This window comes from Benincasa hispida, chromosome 8, assembly GCF_009727055.1.
Source record: "Benincasa hispida cultivar B227 chromosome 8, ASM972705v1, whole genome shotgun sequence".
In the NCBI taxonomy this organism is placed as follows: Eukaryota; Viridiplantae; Streptophyta; class Magnoliopsida; order Cucurbitales; family Cucurbitaceae; genus Benincasa; species Benincasa hispida.
The window spans coordinates 43260279-43281526 of record NC_052356.1 but is presented as its reverse complement, the minus strand read 5'-3'; the positions used below and the strand labels follow the sequence as shown (position 1 = coordinate 43281526).

The 21248-nt window shown below is 33.8% G+C and overlaps 2 protein-coding genes and 1 non-coding gene across 3 annotated transcripts; 1 reads left to right on the top strand and 2 right to left on the bottom strand.

Annotated features, from left to right (window-relative positions):
* Nucleotides 1-8147: 8147 nt before the first annotated feature.
* Nucleotides 8148-8228, bottom strand: TRNAL-AAG. The gene has a single exon. It is a non-coding gene; the product is annotated as a tRNA-Leu (tRNA).
* An 88-nt stretch (nucleotides 8229-8316) lies between these two features.
* On the top strand, nucleotides 8317-12026 carry LOC120083369 (deoxycytidylate deaminase). Its single transcript, XM_039039101.1, has 9 exons — nucleotides 8317-8593; nucleotides 8823-8898; nucleotides 9141-9180; nucleotides 9660-9718; nucleotides 9796-9833; nucleotides 10048-10111; nucleotides 10251-10304; nucleotides 10523-10624; nucleotides 11619-12026. The coding sequence occupies exons 1-9, from the start codon at nucleotides 8391-8393 to the stop codon at nucleotides 11679-11681; spliced, it is 699 nt and encodes a 232-aa protein (XP_038895029.1). The 5' UTR covers nucleotides 8317-8390; the 3' UTR covers nucleotides 11682-12026.
* A 1041-nt stretch (nucleotides 12027-13067) lies between these two features.
* Nucleotides 13068-20569, bottom strand: LOC120083622 (ubiquitin-like modifier-activating enzyme 5). The gene is made up of 14 exons (XM_039039456.1): nucleotides 20277-20569; nucleotides 19722-19790; nucleotides 19531-19644; nucleotides 19131-19259; nucleotides 18811-18879; nucleotides 18354-18506; nucleotides 18227-18263; nucleotides 16792-16874; nucleotides 16448-16522; nucleotides 15442-15516; nucleotides 14430-14516; nucleotides 14234-14349; nucleotides 14046-14092; nucleotides 13068-13613 (listed from the first exon to the last, which is right to left on the bottom strand). Exons 1-14 carry the CDS (start codon nucleotides 20364-20366, stop codon nucleotides 13477-13479), a joined length of 1281 nt encoding a protein of 426 aa, XP_038895384.1. The 5' UTR covers nucleotides 20367-20569; the 3' UTR covers nucleotides 13068-13476.
* Nucleotides 20570-21248: the final 679 nt, after the last annotated feature.

The window sequence follows — 21248 nt, the reverse complement described above, 5'->3', positions numbered from 1 at the left end:
GTTGCTAGATTGTAGAAAGAAGGTTGAGTTGAGTGCTTAAGAGAAGAAATCCGGGAAGAAGACGAGATAAGGCCGAGAGATGAATCTCAGATCCAACCTATCAAACACCCGAACGGAAGCACTGTGCAAAGATCCCTGCTACCGGTAGAGCAAGCCTGAGAGGGAAGCTCTTCCTACCATCAAATCCATCCTATCCGGCAAGCATATCTCCATCGAATCTGTGTCAAGACATTGGCACTATTTAGATCTATTCTATCTCTATCCTTCATTGTGTAATCTATGTTTTCTTTATCTCTTCATTTACACACCATGTATCAAACACTTAGTAGAAATATTAAATGTTTCGATAAATTCCATTTACCATTTTCTGTCTATTTCCGTTCACCCACCAACCACTTTCTCCATGATATCTTCGTAATCCTTTGATGAGCAATATGAATCACTAAGAACTTAATCTGTATTAAAGATATAAAATACGTTTAGCTAAAGCATGCTAGACGACATCTTCACCTGTGAGAGCAGAAGTAAAGGTATCATTCTGATCTATCGAAAGAAGGTCAGGAGAATGCGTTAACTAAAGTTAGTAATAATTCTAGACATGGAAGCAACCTTGTGTTCATTAAGTTAGTCTCTGTTTCACCACAAACATGTGGGAGCGCGGCCGATCACTGAGAGGTGTACGCCAAGGGAAGAGCAGAACAATATTTGTACCTTCAATCCATGTAAGAACTTGCGCTGTTTATATTATTTGTCTTTCTCTTTCTATTCTGTTCATAAGACTTATCACCGCATCCCATGTCCTTACATAACTTTCACAGCCAGCCTTACTCCCAGCATCTTGTACATGTAGTTTGTGTCTTGTATCATCTAGCTTAGGTTTACTGTCTTTTTATGTTTTTATCGCATCTTTACTGTTTTCTTTATTTATTGCAATTTATATACTTGTACAAACACACTTTTAAAGATTGAAAACCTAGTCGCATGTATCATGAACGTACCGCAATATCCTAAACCAGTCCCCGTGTTCGACCTCGGATCACACCGAGAAACTTGCGGTGGAATTACACTTGGTTCTATTGTAAGGAAACTTGTGACAACGCATGGCATACTACAAGAACATCCATAATTAACGCATAATTAGACGTAGTATCGCATCATAGTGAGCAATGCATATCATCCATCCACATGCGTTACATACAGAGATGAATCATCTCGTGGTCCGATCTTATACAAACTCTTTATATATAGAACATCCCCGCTCGCATGTCTCCACATGAATGGTCAGGATCTACCATCTGTAGTGGTTTGCAACACTTGCAAACCCCTATAAAGTGGGTCGTATCCGTAGTGTCACTAGGATCAGGTATCCCACCTTAATCCTTATACTACAGACCTATATAGGTTATCATTTAAGGCATGATCCATTTGTATATCTCATATACATGTTTAAGTTTACATACAATAACCATGGAGTTTTGTTTATTGGATATGAGTAAATGCCAGAATGAAATAACGCTTATTTTATTCATAAACAATGTGTATAATTACAAATAACGAGACTCCGGAAGAATTAGAACACCAATCCCAACACAATTGACGCACCTTATTCAATTTAAGGTACAATTTAATGAATGAAAATATTAGCATTAACAGTGGAAAAATGTTTTAGAAAAGTAGAAAAATGGAAAAACTTCTTAATATAATACAATTGATACACCTTATTCAATTTAATATTAAAAAGTGGGAAAATGTTTGAGAAAAAAGTCGGTACGTATTATTCAATTTAGTATTAAAAAGTTGGTATTTCGTTGACTATTTACGATTAATCTTAAATTGTGACATATACGAATGGTTCGTGGTATGTGGCCCTTGGATATGGATGAAAATATTTCTAACCAAGTTGTAAAATGGTCATGTATAGGACCACCAAATTATGAAAAATCTTTTGAGGGGAATGAATTTAATGTATTTCATATCCGGTCTAATTTTTTTTGTTTTATCAGTGGAATGAATTTAATTAATTTCATATCCGGTCTAAATTAACACATTTTGTAAAACCATTTGGCTTTCTTTGATGAGAAGTTTGGAATGAATAATATAAAATTGAACTGTGTACCATATCTTGAGATTGGAAAGAATAAAAAAAAATGTAATCAATGTCTTATTCCAAATAGGATTGTTAAAATAATTGGATTATAAGATTAAAAAAGAAAAAAAAAAGTGTTCATACAGGCAAATTATTATAGAGTACAAAAACTAAACCAAATAGCAGTGACATAACAACTTTGCACACCCAAACACATACATAACAACTCTGCACGCCCAAACACAGACATATCAAGTCAGACATAACAACTCTACATACCCAAACACAACCATCAGAACTTCCTAGACATCAGAACTCTCCAGACATCAGAACTCTCCACATCCTATATCATCTCAGTGCCCTAAACAGTCCCCAAAGGTGTTTAAAGTTGTATTGCCTAGTATTTTGGGCGTTTAATTTCATATAATTGAGTATGTAATTGTTCGTGTCGTTTGTGATGGAGTTCTGGCTTCGAATTGGTGGTTTTTTTGGAGCAAATCGAATGAACGAGCAAAGTAGAGCAAGCATTCTGTCGCGATGCTCCTGCCGCAGTGTTGTAATGCTACACGAAGTGTTGCAACGCCATATGCAGCGTGGCCTAATGTTGCGACAACATAAAAGCCAGCGTTGCAATGCTCTGGATGGTCATCGCGTGCATTAGGATTCCTCCAGATTGTGGGTTTGAGTCTCCATAGCAGTTTCTTTGCAGTTTCTTTGCAGGTTTTTCATTTTTTAATTATTAATTTGTAATAATGAATTACTTCTTGTATTTTCATTAATTAAATTAATATAAGTGTTATGTTAATTTAATTAATGTTTAGGATGCCAATTTCGGTTCAATATTGCTGGTTTATTTAATTATACATATGGTGTATGGTTTTAATTATTTATATGTTATATTGTATGTCATATAGTATAAATCCTACCATAGGATAAACATAAAATCATACATCATTTTAATATAAAAGTTATATTATATAGTTGCATGATTAAGTTAAACATGTTCATGCATCATATTTAATATAAGAATTATATTATATGATTGCATGCATAGTAACTTGTCCATGCATCATACTTTATTATAAATGTTATATTTGTATGATGTATAATATAAGTGTTATATTATGTGATGAGTGTGTTATTTATTTTCATTATTTGATAATATAGATGTTATGTTATATAATGAAAATGACAATGCATAAAGCATGACATTACCTTAGAAATATAATTGTTATATTTTTATGTATGTCATTAGATGCATGGCTTAAGTTTTAATTGTTTCATTAAACTTTATAATAGTTATAAGTTAAATGAAATTAGAACTAAAATCTATAATCAAGAGTTGCATGCAAACATATGTAATATTAATTTTAAATGTTTTAAAATTAATTTCACTAGACCTATGTTAATATTTATTTCTAATAGATTAGAAATATGATTAATCTTTTAATCCCCTTTTAATATGATTAAACTAGAGTAAATAAAAGATTAAAGTTATAACATAATTTTCTATAAGGGACATTTGTCTAAGAAAGGTTCTGTCTAAGGCTAGGGTATTTAAGCTGACGAAAATAGAACACTCCTACTTAGGAACCGACATGGAAGGTGAATTAGACAATAATGTTATAAGCATGCAATCAAACAATAATGTTATAAGCTGACAGAAACAGAACACCCTATGGGGAAGACCCCTTGGTGGTGTCTGTTCCTATTTTTTGAGTTAGTAGATGCCGAGTTGGAGCACCGATGTCTATAGTGTCTCATAAGGATGCAAGGTTTACTTCAAAGTATTGGCTAAGTTTGCAAGAAGCTCTTGGAACTAAACTTCACTTCAGTACAACTTTTCACCCTCAAACAAATGGCTAGTTAGAAAAGACCATCCAGACACTGGAAGATGTGTTAAGAGCATGTGTGTTGCAGTTTAAAGGTAGTTGGGATACATACTTGTCTTTGATGGAGTTTGCATACAACAACAACTACCATTCCAGTATTGGGATGACATCATATGAGGCATTGTACGGAAGACAAGAACTTCAATATGTTGGAATGAGATAGGGGAAAGGAAACTGATAGGACCAGTGTTAGTCAAAGCTACATCAGATAATGTTAAACTAATCAGAGAAAATTTAAGAATAACACGAGATTGTTAGAAAAGTTGTGCAGGCAAGAGAAGAAGAGAATTAGAGTTTAAGATTGGAGATTAGGTCTTTTTAAGCTATCTTTGTGGAAAGGGGTACTACGTTTCAGAAGGAAAGGAAAGTTGAGTCCAAGGTATTTAGGGCCTTATGAGATCGTAGAACGGATCAGGCCATCTTATAGATTAACTTTCCCTATGGAGTTGTCTCAGATACATGGTGTCTTCTATGTATCTATGTTGAAGAAGTACGTTCCAGATTCGTCACATATTCTCTAGAGGCAACCGATTCGGTTGAAGGAGAACATAGCTTACGAGGAGGAACCAATACAGAGTCTAGATAGGAAGAAATAGGTACTTCGAAATAAGACTATTCCTTTAATAAAGGTATTAAGGAGGAATCATGAAGTGGAAGAGACCACCTGGAAGACAAAGGATTAAATGATGAACAATATCCCTATTTCTTCTTGTAGAAGGCACAACAAAAATTTTGAGGACAAAAATTTTCTAAGGGGAAGGTAAATTGTAAATCCTATAACTTGTCCTAAATAACATTGCTTAAAAGTCCATGTTGTTGTTAATTACTTTAAAAAATGCTTAGGGAGTTACTTTTTGTTTGATTAAATTAGAAGTTAGTAAGTGAAATAATAAAAAAAAAAAAAAAAATTCTAAGTGTTTAAGTTCTAAAAAAGAAGGAACTAAAGTTTAGTTGAAAAATGTTCTAAGTATAAGTGAAAGGAGCTTTCAAGTTAAAATAGGAGTTTCCAACACTTAGTGAAATTTTAAAGTATTTAAAGAGAAGGAAGCCATGTGTGAAGACATGTAGCACAAGGGAGGTGCCTAGGAGGCCACGATGGCAAAGCCAAAATAGAAATTAGTGTTGGCAAGCTTAGGCGATGATGTTGGTGGTCAAGACATGAGAGGCTTGCCAAGAGACAAGGAAGATTGCAAGGAAGGCCTAGGCCAGGAAGTGAAGGTGAGCCTTGGGAGAATAGGATTGAAAGGTTTAGGCGATGAAAAGGTAGTAGTATGGGCAGTGAGGAGAGCCTATGGATGTGCTAAAAGAAGCAATTTATTAAGCCTAATTAGTGGGTTAAGTGACATAATTAGAAACATAAGACAAGAGTTGTCACTTAATTAAGTGAAGTAGCCATGCAAAAGTAAGTTTAAATAGAGGCTGGAAAGAGGAAATCGATTTTGCCAAATTTCTCGTGCCAAATAAGAGATTTTGCAGCCAAACTGAAGCTTGACCAGTAAATAAGACGATCTAGGGTTGTTGTGAAGAAATTCTCATGGCTTGATGGTGAAATCTTGAAGAAATTGAAGGTTGTTCTGATTTTTGGACTACCTCAAGCAAGTTGTGAAGATTGATGGATTTTAAGCTCTCTGAGAAAAATTAAAAGCTCCAATTTTGAGGTAAGATAGTTTAAAGGACATGTAAAAAGTTCATAGAATGAAGTTGAATATGGAATTTGGTATTGGATAAGCAGGTAGCTATATAGGTTGAAGAAGCAGGCAGCTGACCGAGGATTGAGGGAGCAGGCAAACGACTAGGGCTATTGATGGGGTACCTCTCGCACGCGCTCATCGCTCGCCCAACGCCCATTAGTGAGCAACCACAGTCATCGCCCAACCAAACATTAGCCCGTCGCCTAGTCTGTGCACGCCCCCTGACGTCCAGCATGCACGTGTTACTGTCGAGCATGCCACTCACCCGAGTGCCTGTGCACATGATTGCCGCCCACGAGGGGCCACCCGACTGCCTTGTGTGTGCTCATGAAGGCCAGTGTGTGTCCTAGCTCCCACACCCAAGGTTAGTGTGTGTGCGCCCTACGCCATCCGACGCATTGGTGTGCCTAGGTTGTCGTAAGCTTGGTATTGGCCTAGTCTTGGAATTTTAGTATTGGTAAGGCATTGTCGAGTCCATTAAGAAGTATTATGCATATTAAGCTATAAGAAGGCATAAGTGTGGAGTCTAGAAAGAATATAAGATTTAACTTCAGATAAAGGAAAAAGGACCTAAAAGGCTAAGTTAATTAGAGTTATTTAAGCTCAAAGGTGAGCAAGTATCATTGACCAAGGGTTATTCATTTATGTTATAGGCCAAACAGAGATTGGAAGGGCTTATAACCCTTTGGAGCTGACTAGTAACAATGAGTGACAAAGTTTTATAAATGTTATTCATAATGTGCTTTTTATGCCTATGTTTTATGAATGCTTTACCTTAAATGATTTCAAAGCCTAGTTAAGCCAACCATGATTTATGTTGAATGAATGATTTATCTAGCATGCAACAAAGTTTCCCAAGGATGTTAAAGCATGACTTTTCTTTCTTGTTTCTAATAAGCTATGAGCTCCAATGTTTCAAGGCATGAATTTCTTACAAAAAAGGTCATATGCTGTCTTTCTATACGATTGTTTTAAGTATGATTTCAATGATACAAAACATTTCCAATGTGTTCATGAGATTTAATACCATGTTACTTATCTTTAATATTGTGTTTTCTAAGGAATGCTCAATGAGTTTAAGTACGATGAATGTTTCATTTAAAAAAGTATGATTTCAGTACCCTAGTTATGAATTTCCGATACTGAAGGAGATGAAGGTATTCTGGACCCTGATATTGAAGGAGATGAAGGTATCCAGGGGTACACTAAGCTTATGGTCTTTGGACACACTTTAACATACATATAAGCTTTGGGCCATGTGTTAGGGTGCTATTAGTCTTTGGGGCATATCTACGTGCACGTATAAGTATTATCGACGCTGATGGTGATGTACTATCGCAACTAAGGCTATTGACGTTGGAAGTATGAGCAAAAGGGCTCTACCTCAACTAAGGCATAAGGATACAAAGTTAAGTATGACTGTTTTATTTGATTTGCAAAAGATATGGTATGTTTCATGGTTTCTCAATGACTCTATAAATGTTTTAATGTTTTAAAGTTTATAAGTTTAAGTAAAACAAGCTATAACCCTGAATTCATGAAAGCATTTCCATTCATAAGTTACTTTCTAATTTCTTCAGCTTATTTATGTTATTGAACATTATTTTTTAAATCGTCATTCATTAGGCATCCCAACTCACTTTTTCAAATGTTTTCCCTTCCTCGATAGTGGTCGAAGTACTAAGCCTAGCTTAACTCTGGTTGTAAATATGCATATAAGTTGGTGATATGTTAGCCCCTTTTTATATGAAAAATTCTTGTTACTTTAAGGGTTTGAGATGGAATGCATGAACAATGCAAATATTTATACTTCTCTATTAGGTGGTACAGGAGCAAGGAAACAAGTTATGTGTCTCAGTTGGACTATAGGTGTCATAAGAGGATTGACATCTGTTATCTTCACATTTCTTTCCAGGTTAAGAGGGTAGCCTTGGAAGGAGTGTGACATCAATAATCTATTACACACAAAATTTAGAACTTAGAGATTTATTAGATATAAAATTAAATATACGATCCTAATTAAACATTTTTAAAGTTGAAATATTAGATAGACGCAAATCTAAAAAGTTCACCTATCCATTTACATTTTATTTAAGTTTAGAGACTAAACAAATGTAGATTTAAAAGTTTAGATACTTGACTTGCTACTTGAATAAAATCAATCTGAATCCCTAATATCTATCAACTGAATAATTAAAGACTTTTTTTAGAGGTAAATAATCGAAGACTTTTTTGAATTAGAACAATTAATAATTGAAGACAAACGAATTGTATCAATAAGAACCATACATTTTCGTATAAAAAGAGAAAATCATAATAAACTTTCAGTTTAAACCATGCATTTTTTTTTTTAAATCGGAAAATCGGTAGTGCATTACTAATTTTAATAAAGAACAAGGAAAATCTGCGGTGGAGAGTGGCCCAATTTAGAGATATATATATATTTTTTAAAAAGGAATAAAATAATAAAACATTAAATGTGGAGAGTGGGATTTGAACCCACGCCCTTTCGGACCAGAACCTTAATCTGGCGCCTTAGACCAACTCGGCCATCTCCACAACTTGATAAAAGACTTCATTTCATATTATAAAACTACAGGCAATAACTGCGCGCGCAAAATGACCTTTTTTTTCCTCCTAAATTTCCCGCTTATTTTTGGGAACGAAGCTCAGAGCAGAAATAATAGCCGTCGCGTTGAGTTGCCGGAAACCCAGTTTTGGATGCTGCCTTTTCGGACCATGAACTCCCGCGATCTTGCCCTCGTCTCCACAGCTGCTGTACTGGGTGCCTTCACTTCAGCTCTTGCTTGTCGCTTCTTCTTCAATCCTAAAAAGCACCGTCCTCAGTGTGATCTGTCCAGAAATGGCGCTCTCTTGAACAACGGACCCTCACAGTGTCCTTTTGATCCTTCCAAACGAAAAGGGTTAGTAACTTTATCACGTGTCTGCTTTCATGTTCATGTAGATCTCTGATTTTGCATCGACCATTAATCTTACTGGCACTAATGTTGTTAGGGCTTAGGGTCTTCAGGATTTTATTTGTTTTCTACTCATACCTCGTAGGCATTTTTGTAGTTCTTCTATTTTGATTTTCACCATGTCTTTTAATTTCGAGGAAGTTACCCTGTTTTAAATTTTGTAAATTATTTGCAGATTTCTGTCTTGGGATGACTATTTCATGGCTATTGCATTTCTGTCGGCTGAAAGATCGAAGGATCCCAATCGGCAGGTGACTATCATGTCCTTATTGAATTTCTGTATTCGTTTCAGTTGTTATTGTTTTGTATTCATAAAAGAGAAAAACGATCGCACCAATTATTTCCAGATCTAGATTTCTTTTTTTAAGTGTATGTGCTATTAGTTTTTGTATAAGCTTGGATGTTCTGAGGATTTGTTGCTCAATCAACACTTGCGTCCCCCTATTTATTTAGTCATGTTGTTTAATGTTTGGATTTATGGTCAATGGTGCAGGTTGGTGCTTGCCTGGTTAGTCAAAATGGTGTAATTCTTGGTAAGTTTGCTTCAAGGTCTGTAAATGGCATTGTTGGTTACTTGGCTGTGTGATGTGAGACAATGTTTCTAACAAGAAACGGTGGCTAGTAATAGCCGATGTTCGTAATTATAAGCTTCAACAAATGTTTCAATAATAGCTTAGTTGTCATCAACATGTACTCTTCTTCTTAAGGTTGGAGGTTCAAATCTCCATGCCTCACTTTTGTTGCACTAAAAAAAAATAGTACACGCTTTAATTGTTTTTCTGCATACAATGAGATCAATTTCTAGGTAATGCGCATCAATTGAGTATGTAATGCCTGATGATTCAGAAACTGTTCTCTTCATTACTATATTTGTGTTGCAATAAGGTGATCTAAAATTGAAGTCTGAAATTCTGCCATGGTCTATTAGCAATGTTAAATTAGCCTGTCACACTGAATTGATACAGTTAAGAAAATCGAACTTCTGAATTCTTCTTTTATTCATCTGTGATAGGCATAGGATATAATGGGTTTCCAAGAGGATGCTCTGATGACCAGCTTCCTTGGGCAAAGGTTAGTTTCTAATGTGGAAAACTGAGTTCTCAACTTATTAACAAGCATCTCGGTAATTTTTTTCTTCTTATGTTCAGAAATCAAAAACCAACAATCCTTTGGAGACAAAGTATCCGTAAGTTTACGAATATGTAAGCTTTTTTATTCAAAAAATTTCCGTCTACTAGAGTTGTGAAATTTTCATTTCCTTTTAAGTTCATTTGATTTGCTATATGTGCTGATTCTTCATCATTATAGATCCTTCTGCTAAAATAATTCTACTTTCTTTCTCATGATTCATTTTTCAATCCCCCAACCTAGTTCTTCTTGTCTTTTTAATCCTTTTATAGTTATGTCTGTCATGCTGAAGTCAACGCCATCCTAAACACAAATCATGCTTCGGCCAGTGGACAGGTATGTTGTTTTCACCTTCCTGCATCTCTTTGAAAATTCTCGTCTGCTTAAGAATGCAAGGGTTCACAGAGCCACACCGACATTCTATCGATATTTGAATTCTGCTAATCGGTACACGGTCTCTTTGTAATCTTTGCAGAGGCTTTATGTGACCATGTTTCCTTGCAATGAATGTGCAAAAATAATCATTCAGGTCTGGTAATCATTTTTATTTTTGTCTGTATAAGCGATTAGATTAGAGTTTGAAGATGAAAGACCGATATTTTCACTAAAAAACAATGCCATATAAATATAGGGGTTTTCCTGGAAAATGCTATTTACTCCACAAATAACACTATTTGACCCCTGATATCGACTATTGTATGTTTTTCTCAACTACTTCAAAGAACTAACTTGTGGACTTTGTTGCAGTCTGGCGTCTCTGAGGTCATTTACTTTGTTGAGAAGAGGATAAACAATTCAAATGTTGCATATGTTGCTTCTCACAAATTGCTATCAATGGCTGGTGTAAAAGTAAGTCTCTATCTTACCTTCACTTGTTCTCAACTTCAAATCTTATAACATTGCATCAAGGATTTAATTATTGCATATGTTGCTTCTCACAAATTGCTATCTATGGCTGGTGTAAAAGTAAGTCTCTATCTTATCCTCACTTGTTCTCAACTTCAAATCTTATAACATTGCATCAAGGATTTAATTGTATCTGGGTGAAAAAATAGCAAAGAACTTATAACTTCACTATACCTTTTAGACCAACTCTCCCTGTTACTCTCCGTTGTTCTGAACTTCAAATCTTGTAACATTGCATCAAGGATTTAGCTATATCTGAGTGAAGAAGTAACGAGGAATCTATAATTTCATTAGACTTCTTAGACCAACTCTCTCTATTACCCTCCGTTCTCAACTTCAAATCTTACAACAATGCATCAAGGATTTAGATATATCTGGGTGAACAAGTAACAAGGAATTTATAATTTCATTAGACCTTTTAGACCAACTATTTATGTTACCCTCCATTGTTCTCAACTTCAAATCTTATGACATTGCATCAAGGAATTTATAATTTCATTAGACCTTTTAGACCAACTCTTTTTGTTACCCTCTATTGTTCTCAGCTTCAAACCTTATAACATTGCATCGAGGATTTAGATATATCTGAGTGAAGAAGTAAGAAGGAACTTATAATTATATTAAACCTCTTAGACCAACTCCTTTATTTATCACAACTTCTTTCTTGAAGTTGAAGAAGTTCTTCAACTTCAATATCTGACAATCAAAATGTCAACTTCGGCTTGAAAGTGCGACTGATTATGTAAAAGGCCACACAAACACCATGTTTTCCTCTTTAGACGGTGAAGTAAAAATATAAAATGTTTGGCTGTAGAATCTTTTTTTGTACGCTAGAAGAGCAAATTTGTGTACAGAATGGAAAATTACAGACATAGATAACTTGGAAGTTATGTACTTTGTTAAGTAACTGATGTGTCCATTCAAATTGCAATTGCAGGTGAGAAAACATCAACCTCTTTCAAATCAGATTCTGATTAAGTTCGAGGATCCTCGTACGTGAAAAGTATTCTTTCTTGCGTCTGAATTCCATTCCACGTTCTTGTTCAACATTGGAATTGGATGCTCGAAATGTTTAATCGATTTGATTCCATATGTTGACCTGTACGGGACCAGTAAAAATGCCTCTACGGGATAGGAGCAGCCAAAAATATAGTACTCAGTTTCTATTTTATTACAGTTAAATGCAGGAGGGAACAAACGTAGAATATGTTTGAAAATGAAGAATAACATCATTATCCAATTTGATAATATGTGGTATAGCGTTGGTGATTGTAAAGTATTTGAGCTTTGCTATTGGTATTAATTTAACAAGGGTGAGGCTCACCTATTACCAATGTTACCAACATCCTCAAAGTCGTGCATGGTTTATATTCAAGTCAATGAGCAGCTCGCGTAACTTGGTGACACATGAACACAAGCAATGGAAGGGTACTAGAACAATCTTCAACAAAATTCAAAATTTTAGGTTAAAATTTCATTTTGGTCTGGATTAATTATTTTAATATTTATAATTTCATGTCCAAATTTAAAATTAGTATTTAATAGATCTTAAATCTAGGCATTTTTTTTTATTTAAAAAAATTGGTACATTAACATTCTCTTTATGAAAATTTGAAAATATATTTTCATTATACCTTTAACTTGAAGGACTAAACGACATTTTAATTTTATTCTCCTTTTAAACTCAACTTTCACTTAAATTCTCTTACGCCGATTTATTTCATAAATATTGTTATGCGATTTCAGACAGATATTTAATATATGTGTTTATTTACTTTAAAACCCATCTGTCATGGGGTTTTAAGTATCTTCCATACTTGATTTCAATACTTGGGAGATAATAAAATTTGATTAATTAATATATTGATATCAATTAATTATTAAATACAAAAATATTATTTAGGTTTAATAAATTTCAAAATTTAAATAATCTTTAATTAAAAATATTCATTTATTGATATTTTAAGTGATTAAATGATTAAGTGATATAATAATATATTAAGTAATTAAATTTAATTATGACTACCTTGTTCTCTTACATTTGATTAGATAATTATTTAATTTTAATTTCTATATACAAAATTGGTAAATCAAACATAATCATATTTAATTTTTAGACCTTAATTATTCTGTAAATCAAAACACATACATTAATTATCCTAGACATTTAAAACTCAGACATTCAAATGTTGGACATTTAATATCCATACCTATGAAATAATATCTACAATCCAAATGATTTAGGTAAATGATAGGAATGATATTAGAGGCATATTAAGAGTCTATTAGTAATCATTTAAATAGTTTGTTAGGGAGAATAGTTTTTGGAGAATGGATCAAGGCTTGAGAATGATTTTAGTGGATTAGGAGGGTCCAAATATCTTGAATTATTTTAGTTTATCTTATAGTTTTGTTACATTTATATTCAATATATTTGGAGTTCTATCAGAAAACCTCCGAATTTGAAGAATAGTAATAACTGTCAAAAGAAAACCGACTCTCGAAGCATTAGCACTGAAATGAATGGCAAACTACCGATGTTACAAAGTTAATTGCATAATTTAAGACAAACAAAAATGTAGTCCAAACTCCAAATGTTTTGGCGTGACAATGTTAGCAGTCAGTATTCAGTAACCCTTTGCTGTAGTTTTTCCCTCTTTTAGGGTGTTGGCTGTTGAACCCCCTAGAGTGCTATTGTATCCCAAAAACTCAAACTGGATGAACATATTCAATTTGCAAAGAAGAGCAAAATGGTGATATCCAAAGGAGAGCGAGAGCTGACTAACATTTGGAGATCAAGAATTAAGGGCCTCAAGTTGCCTCTTCAGATCTTCAAGATCATCTAAAGAAGGGGCTGCGGGTTCTGCGGGAGGCGGATGCTGCGATTCATCTGCATTTGGAAGCTCGCGAACAAGACCTTCTGGAAGGGCATCTGCGAAGAAAAACAAATCAATGTTGAATATTAAATGAAAGAATGATATACTTCTGAGATGCAGAACAAATGGAAATGTCGAATTTTCACAACAAAAGAACCAGAATCCTGCTATGAAATAATAATCGACAAATGAACTCTATTTCCACTTGTTGAAAGTTGAAAGTAACTTCAAGGTCAATATCAAATCGTATAACCAGCGAAACAAAGATGATATCTGATATTTACTGAATTCCGTTTTAAAAAAGGTTGTCCCAATCTATTTACCGGCATAAAACATCACAAATTTGACTTTAATATTAGCAATTATTATGGTGGACATAGAACAAATGAAAATGAAGAACTTGCTGGAGCAGCTGCATGGTCTACGAGGGAGGCCAAAGAGAACGAGAATGAAAATCCCGAAATTAAAATAGATGGATAAGAGATCACCTGAACTGGCTGCTCCCACGATTTCAATCTCAACATCATCAACAACACTGAAAAATCAACGGTAAAGAAATTAAGACACCAAAGGTGAAATCATCATAGACACTCTGGCTAAAGGTAATATCTCGAATATCAGTGTCTATGATCCGTAAAAACTTTGGATCAATTTTTGATGAATTATGCTACCGCACCTTATGTTCCATTCATTATCAGCATGCAGCGGAATTTCTTCAACCGTCGATGCTTCTGCTTCCATCTTTGCCTTAGCTGCAGCATCTCGTGCAGGCTTTGCAATAATGTATTCCTTCTGCACCACAGATATTATTCATAATCAATAAGAATTTAGGAACCGTGAGATTAACTGACTTATCCAACGGTTATAGTTACCTGTCTTTCCAGACAAGCCGCATTTGAACACTGAGGGTTGGGCCTCATTTCCATGGTCGGAAAGTAGTCTTTTAAGGAATTATATCCCTGCCATGAATAAAATCAGTAACCAAAAAAAAAAAAAAGAAAAGAGAGCCAAACCAAGCACGAAAATACTAGATTTATTTTGGGGGGAAAAAATTAATTCATATCCCTAAAAACTACTTTGGAGGTTGTACCAATTAAAACTTCAAATTAATAATTGTATCAATTTAAATCCTTAACATTCATAAGTGAATCAATTTAAACCCTTCATTAGTGATATATTGCTATTTTCACTCGATTGCATCTAAAATCAACTCAGAGTCATTTGAACAAAAGTAATTTTCACACAAAATGTAAGAACAATTATCATGTAATTCTTCCCACATAAGTAGAGTTATAAAGGAAGATGAAAAGATAAAAACCAAGGAAGACGAAAAGATGAAAACCAGTACTATCCATTTGATTCCAACATCTCTCTAATATTAAGTTAATTCCAACATTTACAGAAGTCTTATACATGTGTGACAATTATGCATTAAAGGTTTTAAAATGGAACTTTAAGTCTCTATCAAATGGTCTAAATTGATTCACTTCTAAAAGTTTGGGATTTTGATTTTATACAATTATTAATTTGGAGTTTTAAGTGATACCCCAATCATAAGTAATTCTGTTTAGAAGGTTCCTCGACTGTTTTAGATATTTTTTGCAGCTAAATCTGAAACTCTAACACAAGCTCTTTTTTGAGATACGAAATTGATGATAGAGAGGGAACAATCAATTTTTCTTAAGAATAACTGTTTGAGTTTTTCTATTTTGTTGAATTAGTTGGCTTATGCTAATTAGTTTTAGGATGGTTAAGTAGCTTGTTTTAGTTGATTAAATGGTTGGTTCGTATTTGGTTGATTGGCAAGGCCTATTAATATGGTGTTTGTCTTCATAATCACAACTTTTTGAATGAATAAAGATTAGTGGAGCAATTTATACTCACCAAGTATGGAGAAACATGCCCAAACTTTAGCAGGAACTTGAGGGTGTTTTGCACCAATAGGCCTGCAACAACTCCCTGAAAACCATTTAAAATTACACTTACTAGAATCAGAAAAATATAACAAAAAACGAAATCATAGATGTGAATATGAAACATTAATTAGTGCAGCCAACTTTGAATTATGCCATGGAAAAAGGCTTTCAAATCATGAAAATCAAAAACTTAACTCTAGAGACGGCTAGCCTATCATTTTTAAACGGGTTTTGAAGTGCTAATAAGAGTGGTATTGTAGTCATATTCTTATATACTTGTTGATAATTTTGGAAGAACAAAACAATAATCGAGTTCTTTCTCAAAAAAAAAAAAAAAAAAAGAAATCTTTTCATCTACTAATTAATTGAACTTTTGCTGAAAGAAATTTTAGAATGATGCTGAAGAACATGAAAAATTGTTTGAAAGTTATGCTCACAGCTGATTCACCGAGGATGGGAGTGTCTAAATAACAAATACAATTCCTAAAATATACCCTGTATATTAAAAGTAGAAAAGGCAATTTGAGTAGGCAATCTAGACATGGAAATGAAAATGCCATAACGAAAAGGTTTATGGTTTTCTCAAGAATCTAGTATAGCACCCCTAGTTCTGTATGCAAGTTAGCAACGGCACTTGTACCAAAGAGAAGGATACTATGAAAATAAATTATCTATTATAAGTAATAGCAATTCTGTTTTGTTTTGCATCTATACAAATATGGACACCTACTGATGCAAGCATACAACATATAGGCACGATCTAAAGACCTATCACCTAGCTAACTTCCGATTCGATCTTAAATAAATTTCAAACTAATAATTATTGTGCATTTACTCTTTGTTACTCATTAAATGCTAAATATGTAAACAAGTTAATTGATGGTTTTAGAAAATAATTTATTTGAAGAAAACCTAGGAATTATGTGTTTGATTAAAGGAGAAACGTTTATACAAGAGATGGGAAAAATCCATACCATTGTTGTAGGTAAAGATGCTGCACACACCCCTTCTCGTTTGAGTGTCCGTTCATCTATGCCAGATGCTACAACCTGAACAAAGAAAACAAATAAATAAACGCTTCCATAAATAAGAAATGATATTAAAAAGAGAGCACAAGAAAGGATACCCAAAAGAAACAACAAACAAATCAAACAAAACTCCATCAAGTGAACCACATAAATTAAGTTATTGTAGTTAAGAAACAACAGAAACATAGCTATTGTAGTTAATATACATATCAACACATCTATACTAACATTGAGAAATCTCCAAACATTCACGATCTTGATACATGATCTTGATTAGAGAGAAGGAATACCAGAGGAGGTGCACAAGCAAAACAGGCAGTTTCACCGGGAATAAGCAACTGAATATGACCAGAAACCGCATCCTCTGAAACACCTGAACAAATCTCCAATTCACAAAAACTCAGTGATATAGGTGTACAATGTAAGAAGCACCTGAAAAAATCTCCAACTTGAAAATTCTTAGTGATATACACGAAAAGTAATTAATTATTTCCTTTTAGGTTAAATTATAAGTTTTGTCTTTGAGCTTTCAGTATCATGTTTAATAAGACTCTAAACCTTTAAAATTATGTAATAGGTTCCTAACTTAATTTTTCCCCTAAAATATTTATGAACTTTAAGTGTCAATTAGATCTCTAAACTTTCAAAATTCACGAGACATATTTGGCTCAAAATTGAAAGGTCAAATGCCTCGGAAAAAAAAATGAAATAAAAAAAAGAATGAAAGGTCAAGGTCCTATTAAACACAAAATTCAATTTTATGTCTAATAATATAATGAATTTTAAAATTGACCATGTCGAGAACCTATTAAACACAAAATTTAAAGTTTACAGACTAAATATATGTATAATTTATAACATTCTTTTTACATATCTTTGTTTTCATATAAAATATGATTATATAAAGATGAGTGAATCTAAGTCATCGTGGGTTGGCTTAGTGGTTAATAAAGGATATTGAGTTTGATAAAGGGCTAAGAGGGGATGAGGTCAATCCATGGTGGCCACCTACCTAGAATTTAATATCCTACGAGTTTCTTTGACATCCAAATATTGTAGGATCAGACGGGTTGTCCCATGAGATTAATCGAAATGCACGTAAGCTGCGCAAACACTCGTGTATCAAAAAAAAAAAAAAAAAGGATGAGTGAATCTAAGAATGGTTGCCAGTATACCCTATTTGGATTTGAAATATGATTCTGTGAAGCTAGCATAACATATGCTTCTAAAATATCTACTAGGCTTGTAAAATAAAAATGGCGGTAGCTGTTCAAGTTAGTTCACATTTATCACTTTTATAATATATTTTTTAATTAAATTAAAAAAACAGAAGTAGGACTACTCCTTGAGAGTGGGTTATTTTAAGTTTTAACAAGGGTTTGGAATTATCATGAGCCCATAGTATCAGGCATCACCACAAGCTCCACTTTTCCGGTTAAAATGTAGCTCAAAACACATATCCACGGTGAGATGCTTCTCTGCCCTTTTCCAGTAGTAATATCCACGGTGTTATGTAGTCAGTTGGTGAAAATAGAACTATACTACTTGCATGAGCCATCTGTCCATAATTGGGCAGTCTAAAAAGCTAACTTTTTTGAAATCCATCTTCTTTTTCTCAAGGATGAAAAGCTAAGTTTGTTGAAATCTTTCTAAATACAAAGGGAGGACCATGTATAAAAATTTATTCCTAAGCAAATGATAAAAATAAGAATATTTCTTGTTTACCGGATTCCATCCATGTCTGATTTAGCTCATTGCAAGCCTGCAATACCAAATTTTAAATATCAACGTCAAATTACAAAAACGTACAGTCTTATTTATTCATATATATGTAGATACTGGAGAAACTTGCCTGATTAACAGCCATCCTTGCTTCATAGTTATCAACACAACTTAGGACAAGATCCACACCACTGTCTTCTTTAGTTGGGGAGAATGATTTGTTTCTCAAACTTGACATAAAAGTTTCAAAACCTTGCACAGTTGTGATGTTCAGCGTATAGCTCTGTAAACAAACAAAATGGGCAAGATACTCTACAATAATTTAAATGTTGTGAATCAAAGTGGACGTGAAGAGTAATTTAAATGTTCCAAAGCTGTATCCTTTTTTAGAACTATTCTTTGTGAGAGCATGAATATTAAAATAACTATGCATAACAGAAGGAAAAGAAACATAGAAGTGCCATTCATTTTGTGTCAAGTACATAGAAAATTGGTTCGTATGCACAAACTATTACTAGTCATCTGTGGGTTATTCCTCATCAATGAAGGTGCAAGTAATAGAGCAGTAGTATAAAAGAAAGACTAACCTCAAGTATGACATCGGGGTTTATATCTGCTAGAGTCTGTACTGCAGCATCAGTTTTCGTCATACCAACCTGCAAACATAATGGGAAAGGCAAACTAGTCAACAAACTAGCCAGATTACATTTAACTGTGCCCTATGGGTAAAAACATAGAACTAAAAGACATTCCAGAACGCTGAAGAGTGGAGCAAGATGAAAATGTAAATCTACAGACATATACAACTAAAGGCTGGAAGAGATCAAAACTAAGAGAAGCATATCCAATTCCTAAATCACACAAGATCCCCTGGTTAAAAAGGAGAGTGAAGAACTGAAGTGATCACCTGCTCTGGACGAAAGAAGAGTCTATTCATGTTAGCTAACTCCACTTTATCATAATCATACAACAACAAGCGACCTATTCCACACCTTGTCAACATCTCAGCTGCAACGCTTCCAACACCTCCAATTCCCTGTGGGTAAAGAACTTCTTAACATAACAATTCATCATAAAACATTGAACAACAAAATGTCTGAAACATGAATAACATATAAAGCAGCTAGTTGTTTCAATTATGGCTCTTTAAATTAGAACTTGTTTTTTTTCGATCTTTCCACAGTGAAAACATATTTCACAAATTATATTATGGAAGATACATAACCATGGATGTCAACTTGTAAAATTGAAACTCTAAAGAAAACTCAGCAGTAAAACAGATATAGAAAGAGGAGATAAGTACAGACAACTATGGCAACTGAAAACTCCCGTATTCTTTCATAGTTTTCTACAATGCCCATCCGCTGAAGAGCCATAAGCCTACTGTAAGGGTTGCTATCTACCACCTCAGCACTCATGTCCTGCCACCATTTCATTGATGAATATGTTACCAATATAAAAGCAAGAAACCAAAAGATGACGGGCATAGAACAAATACCTTAACTTTTGATCGCCGTACAGGTACTGATTTTGAAATATTTGTGAGACGCTCTAAATGCAATTGAAGCTGGATTGGTCATAGCCGGAGAGGAATTTCATTCAGGGTTAAAATTTTCTCAAGTGAATAATCAAACACTCAACACAATTGCACAACTATCTTCTCACTACCGTAATATCTTTTACATTATAAATACGAATGTTCTCAATTCCCCATCGTGAAATATTCACTAGAATAATTCATGCAAAAGGAATCTTCCACTTTGTTAAACATCTCAAGGCCAGAAAGAAGCAAACCATACATGCAGGATCTACGACTAAATTAAAAGGAGAGACACATTTTCATTACAATGAGAATGTAATCCAATATGTAGTTTACAACAACACATCAAGTAAAACAGGATCAACCACATAGAGAAAAAATTCTACAATCAAATAATTCAGTTAAAAATAAAAATAATAACAGGCCAGCCAGCACATACACATAATTGTTCAGGAAGTTAATTCCGAATTGAAGGATCAAAAGATATGACGCAAGAACATAAATCAGAAATACCTTATCAACTGGGGCTCGAAGAGACGGATCGGTCAGCAACTGCTTCAGGGATTCGAGATCGTTCCATATATCTTTCAATTCCACCTCCATTTCTGCTCTCTCGCTCTCCAATTGACCTCCCTATTGACTCTATACAGAAATCCAAAGTCCGAGAAATTCAAGGAATCTCTCAAAATTAAAATTGATGGTATCCTCTTAAATTCGATTCGCCGATTTCTCTTATTAATCACAATCTGCCAATCCGAAGCAATGCGTTCAAAGATACCGGCGTGCTGCCACAGATCGGCTTTCTGTTCATAGCTGTTCCCGCAATGATCGAATGCTGGCAAATTTTGGGCTGCGATGAGGCCCAATAAGGAAATTGTGGGCCTTTATTAGAACCAGCCTATAGTAATCTAGTGGGCTTATTGTTTGGGTTTTATCAGTGATTTTTACAAAAATAACTCTCATGTACGAAGTGCATAATGTCGCTAGAATCTTGATGGCATACGGGTACTTTTCATTGTTAGTACAACCATGGTTAAGGTAGACCTAATTCAATTGTCTGGATTATAAACTTCTTTAATTCAAATAACCTTTATGAACCCAATCCTAAAATATTTGGGTTGGGTTGGTTCGGGTTAATCAGGTCATTTACTTAAAATTTTGTTTTAAAAAGAAGCAAAACATAAATATATAAAAATTTAATTTGATTATTTTCATATACTGAATTAAGATTAACAACTCAATTTCAATTTATATAGTGAAAAAAGTGCAAAGACACTACTTTTAAGAGTTGTTGAATAATAAATTATTAAAAAAATATTGGAATTAAATAAAATTAAAATTAATATATGTATAAATATGTATTATAAGTAATAAAAAAACATTTTAAAGTTAATAATAAATTTGAGTTAGTTCGGGTTGGTTTGAGTTATATTAGGTGAACCCATAAACCAGCCCAATCCATAAAATTTTCATTTATTTGAACCC

What these genes read in the sequence shown, in the direction of transcription:
- LOC120083369 (XM_039039101.1), top strand. Translation starts at nt 8,391, where the DNA reads ATGCTGCCTTTTCGGACCATGAACTCCCGCGATCTTGCCCTCGTCTCC. An exon ending in GATCCTTCCAAACGAAAAGG is followed by an intron (nt 8,594 to 8,822) that starts GTTAGTAACTTT and finishes AATTATTTGCAG; the next exon opens with ATTTCTGTCTTGGGATGACT. An exon ending in CCTTTGGAGACAAAGTATCC is followed by an intron (nt 9,834 to 10,047) that starts GTAAGTTTACGA and finishes ATCCTTTTATAG; the next exon opens with TTATGTCTGTCATGCTGAAG.
- LOC120083622 (XM_039039456.1), bottom strand. Translation starts at nt 20,366, where the DNA reads ATGGAGGTGGAATTGAAAGATATATGGAACGATCTCGAATCCCTGAAG. An exon ending in TTGCTTGTGCACCTCCTCTG is followed by an intron (nt 16,523 to 16,791) that starts GTATTCCTTCTC and finishes TTCTTTGTTCAG; the next exon opens with GTTGTAGCATCTGGCATAGA. An exon ending in GGCATGTTTCTCCATACTTG is followed by an intron (nt 14,517 to 15,441) that starts GTGAGTATAAAT and finishes TATTCATGGCAG; the next exon opens with GGATATAATTCCTTAAAAGA.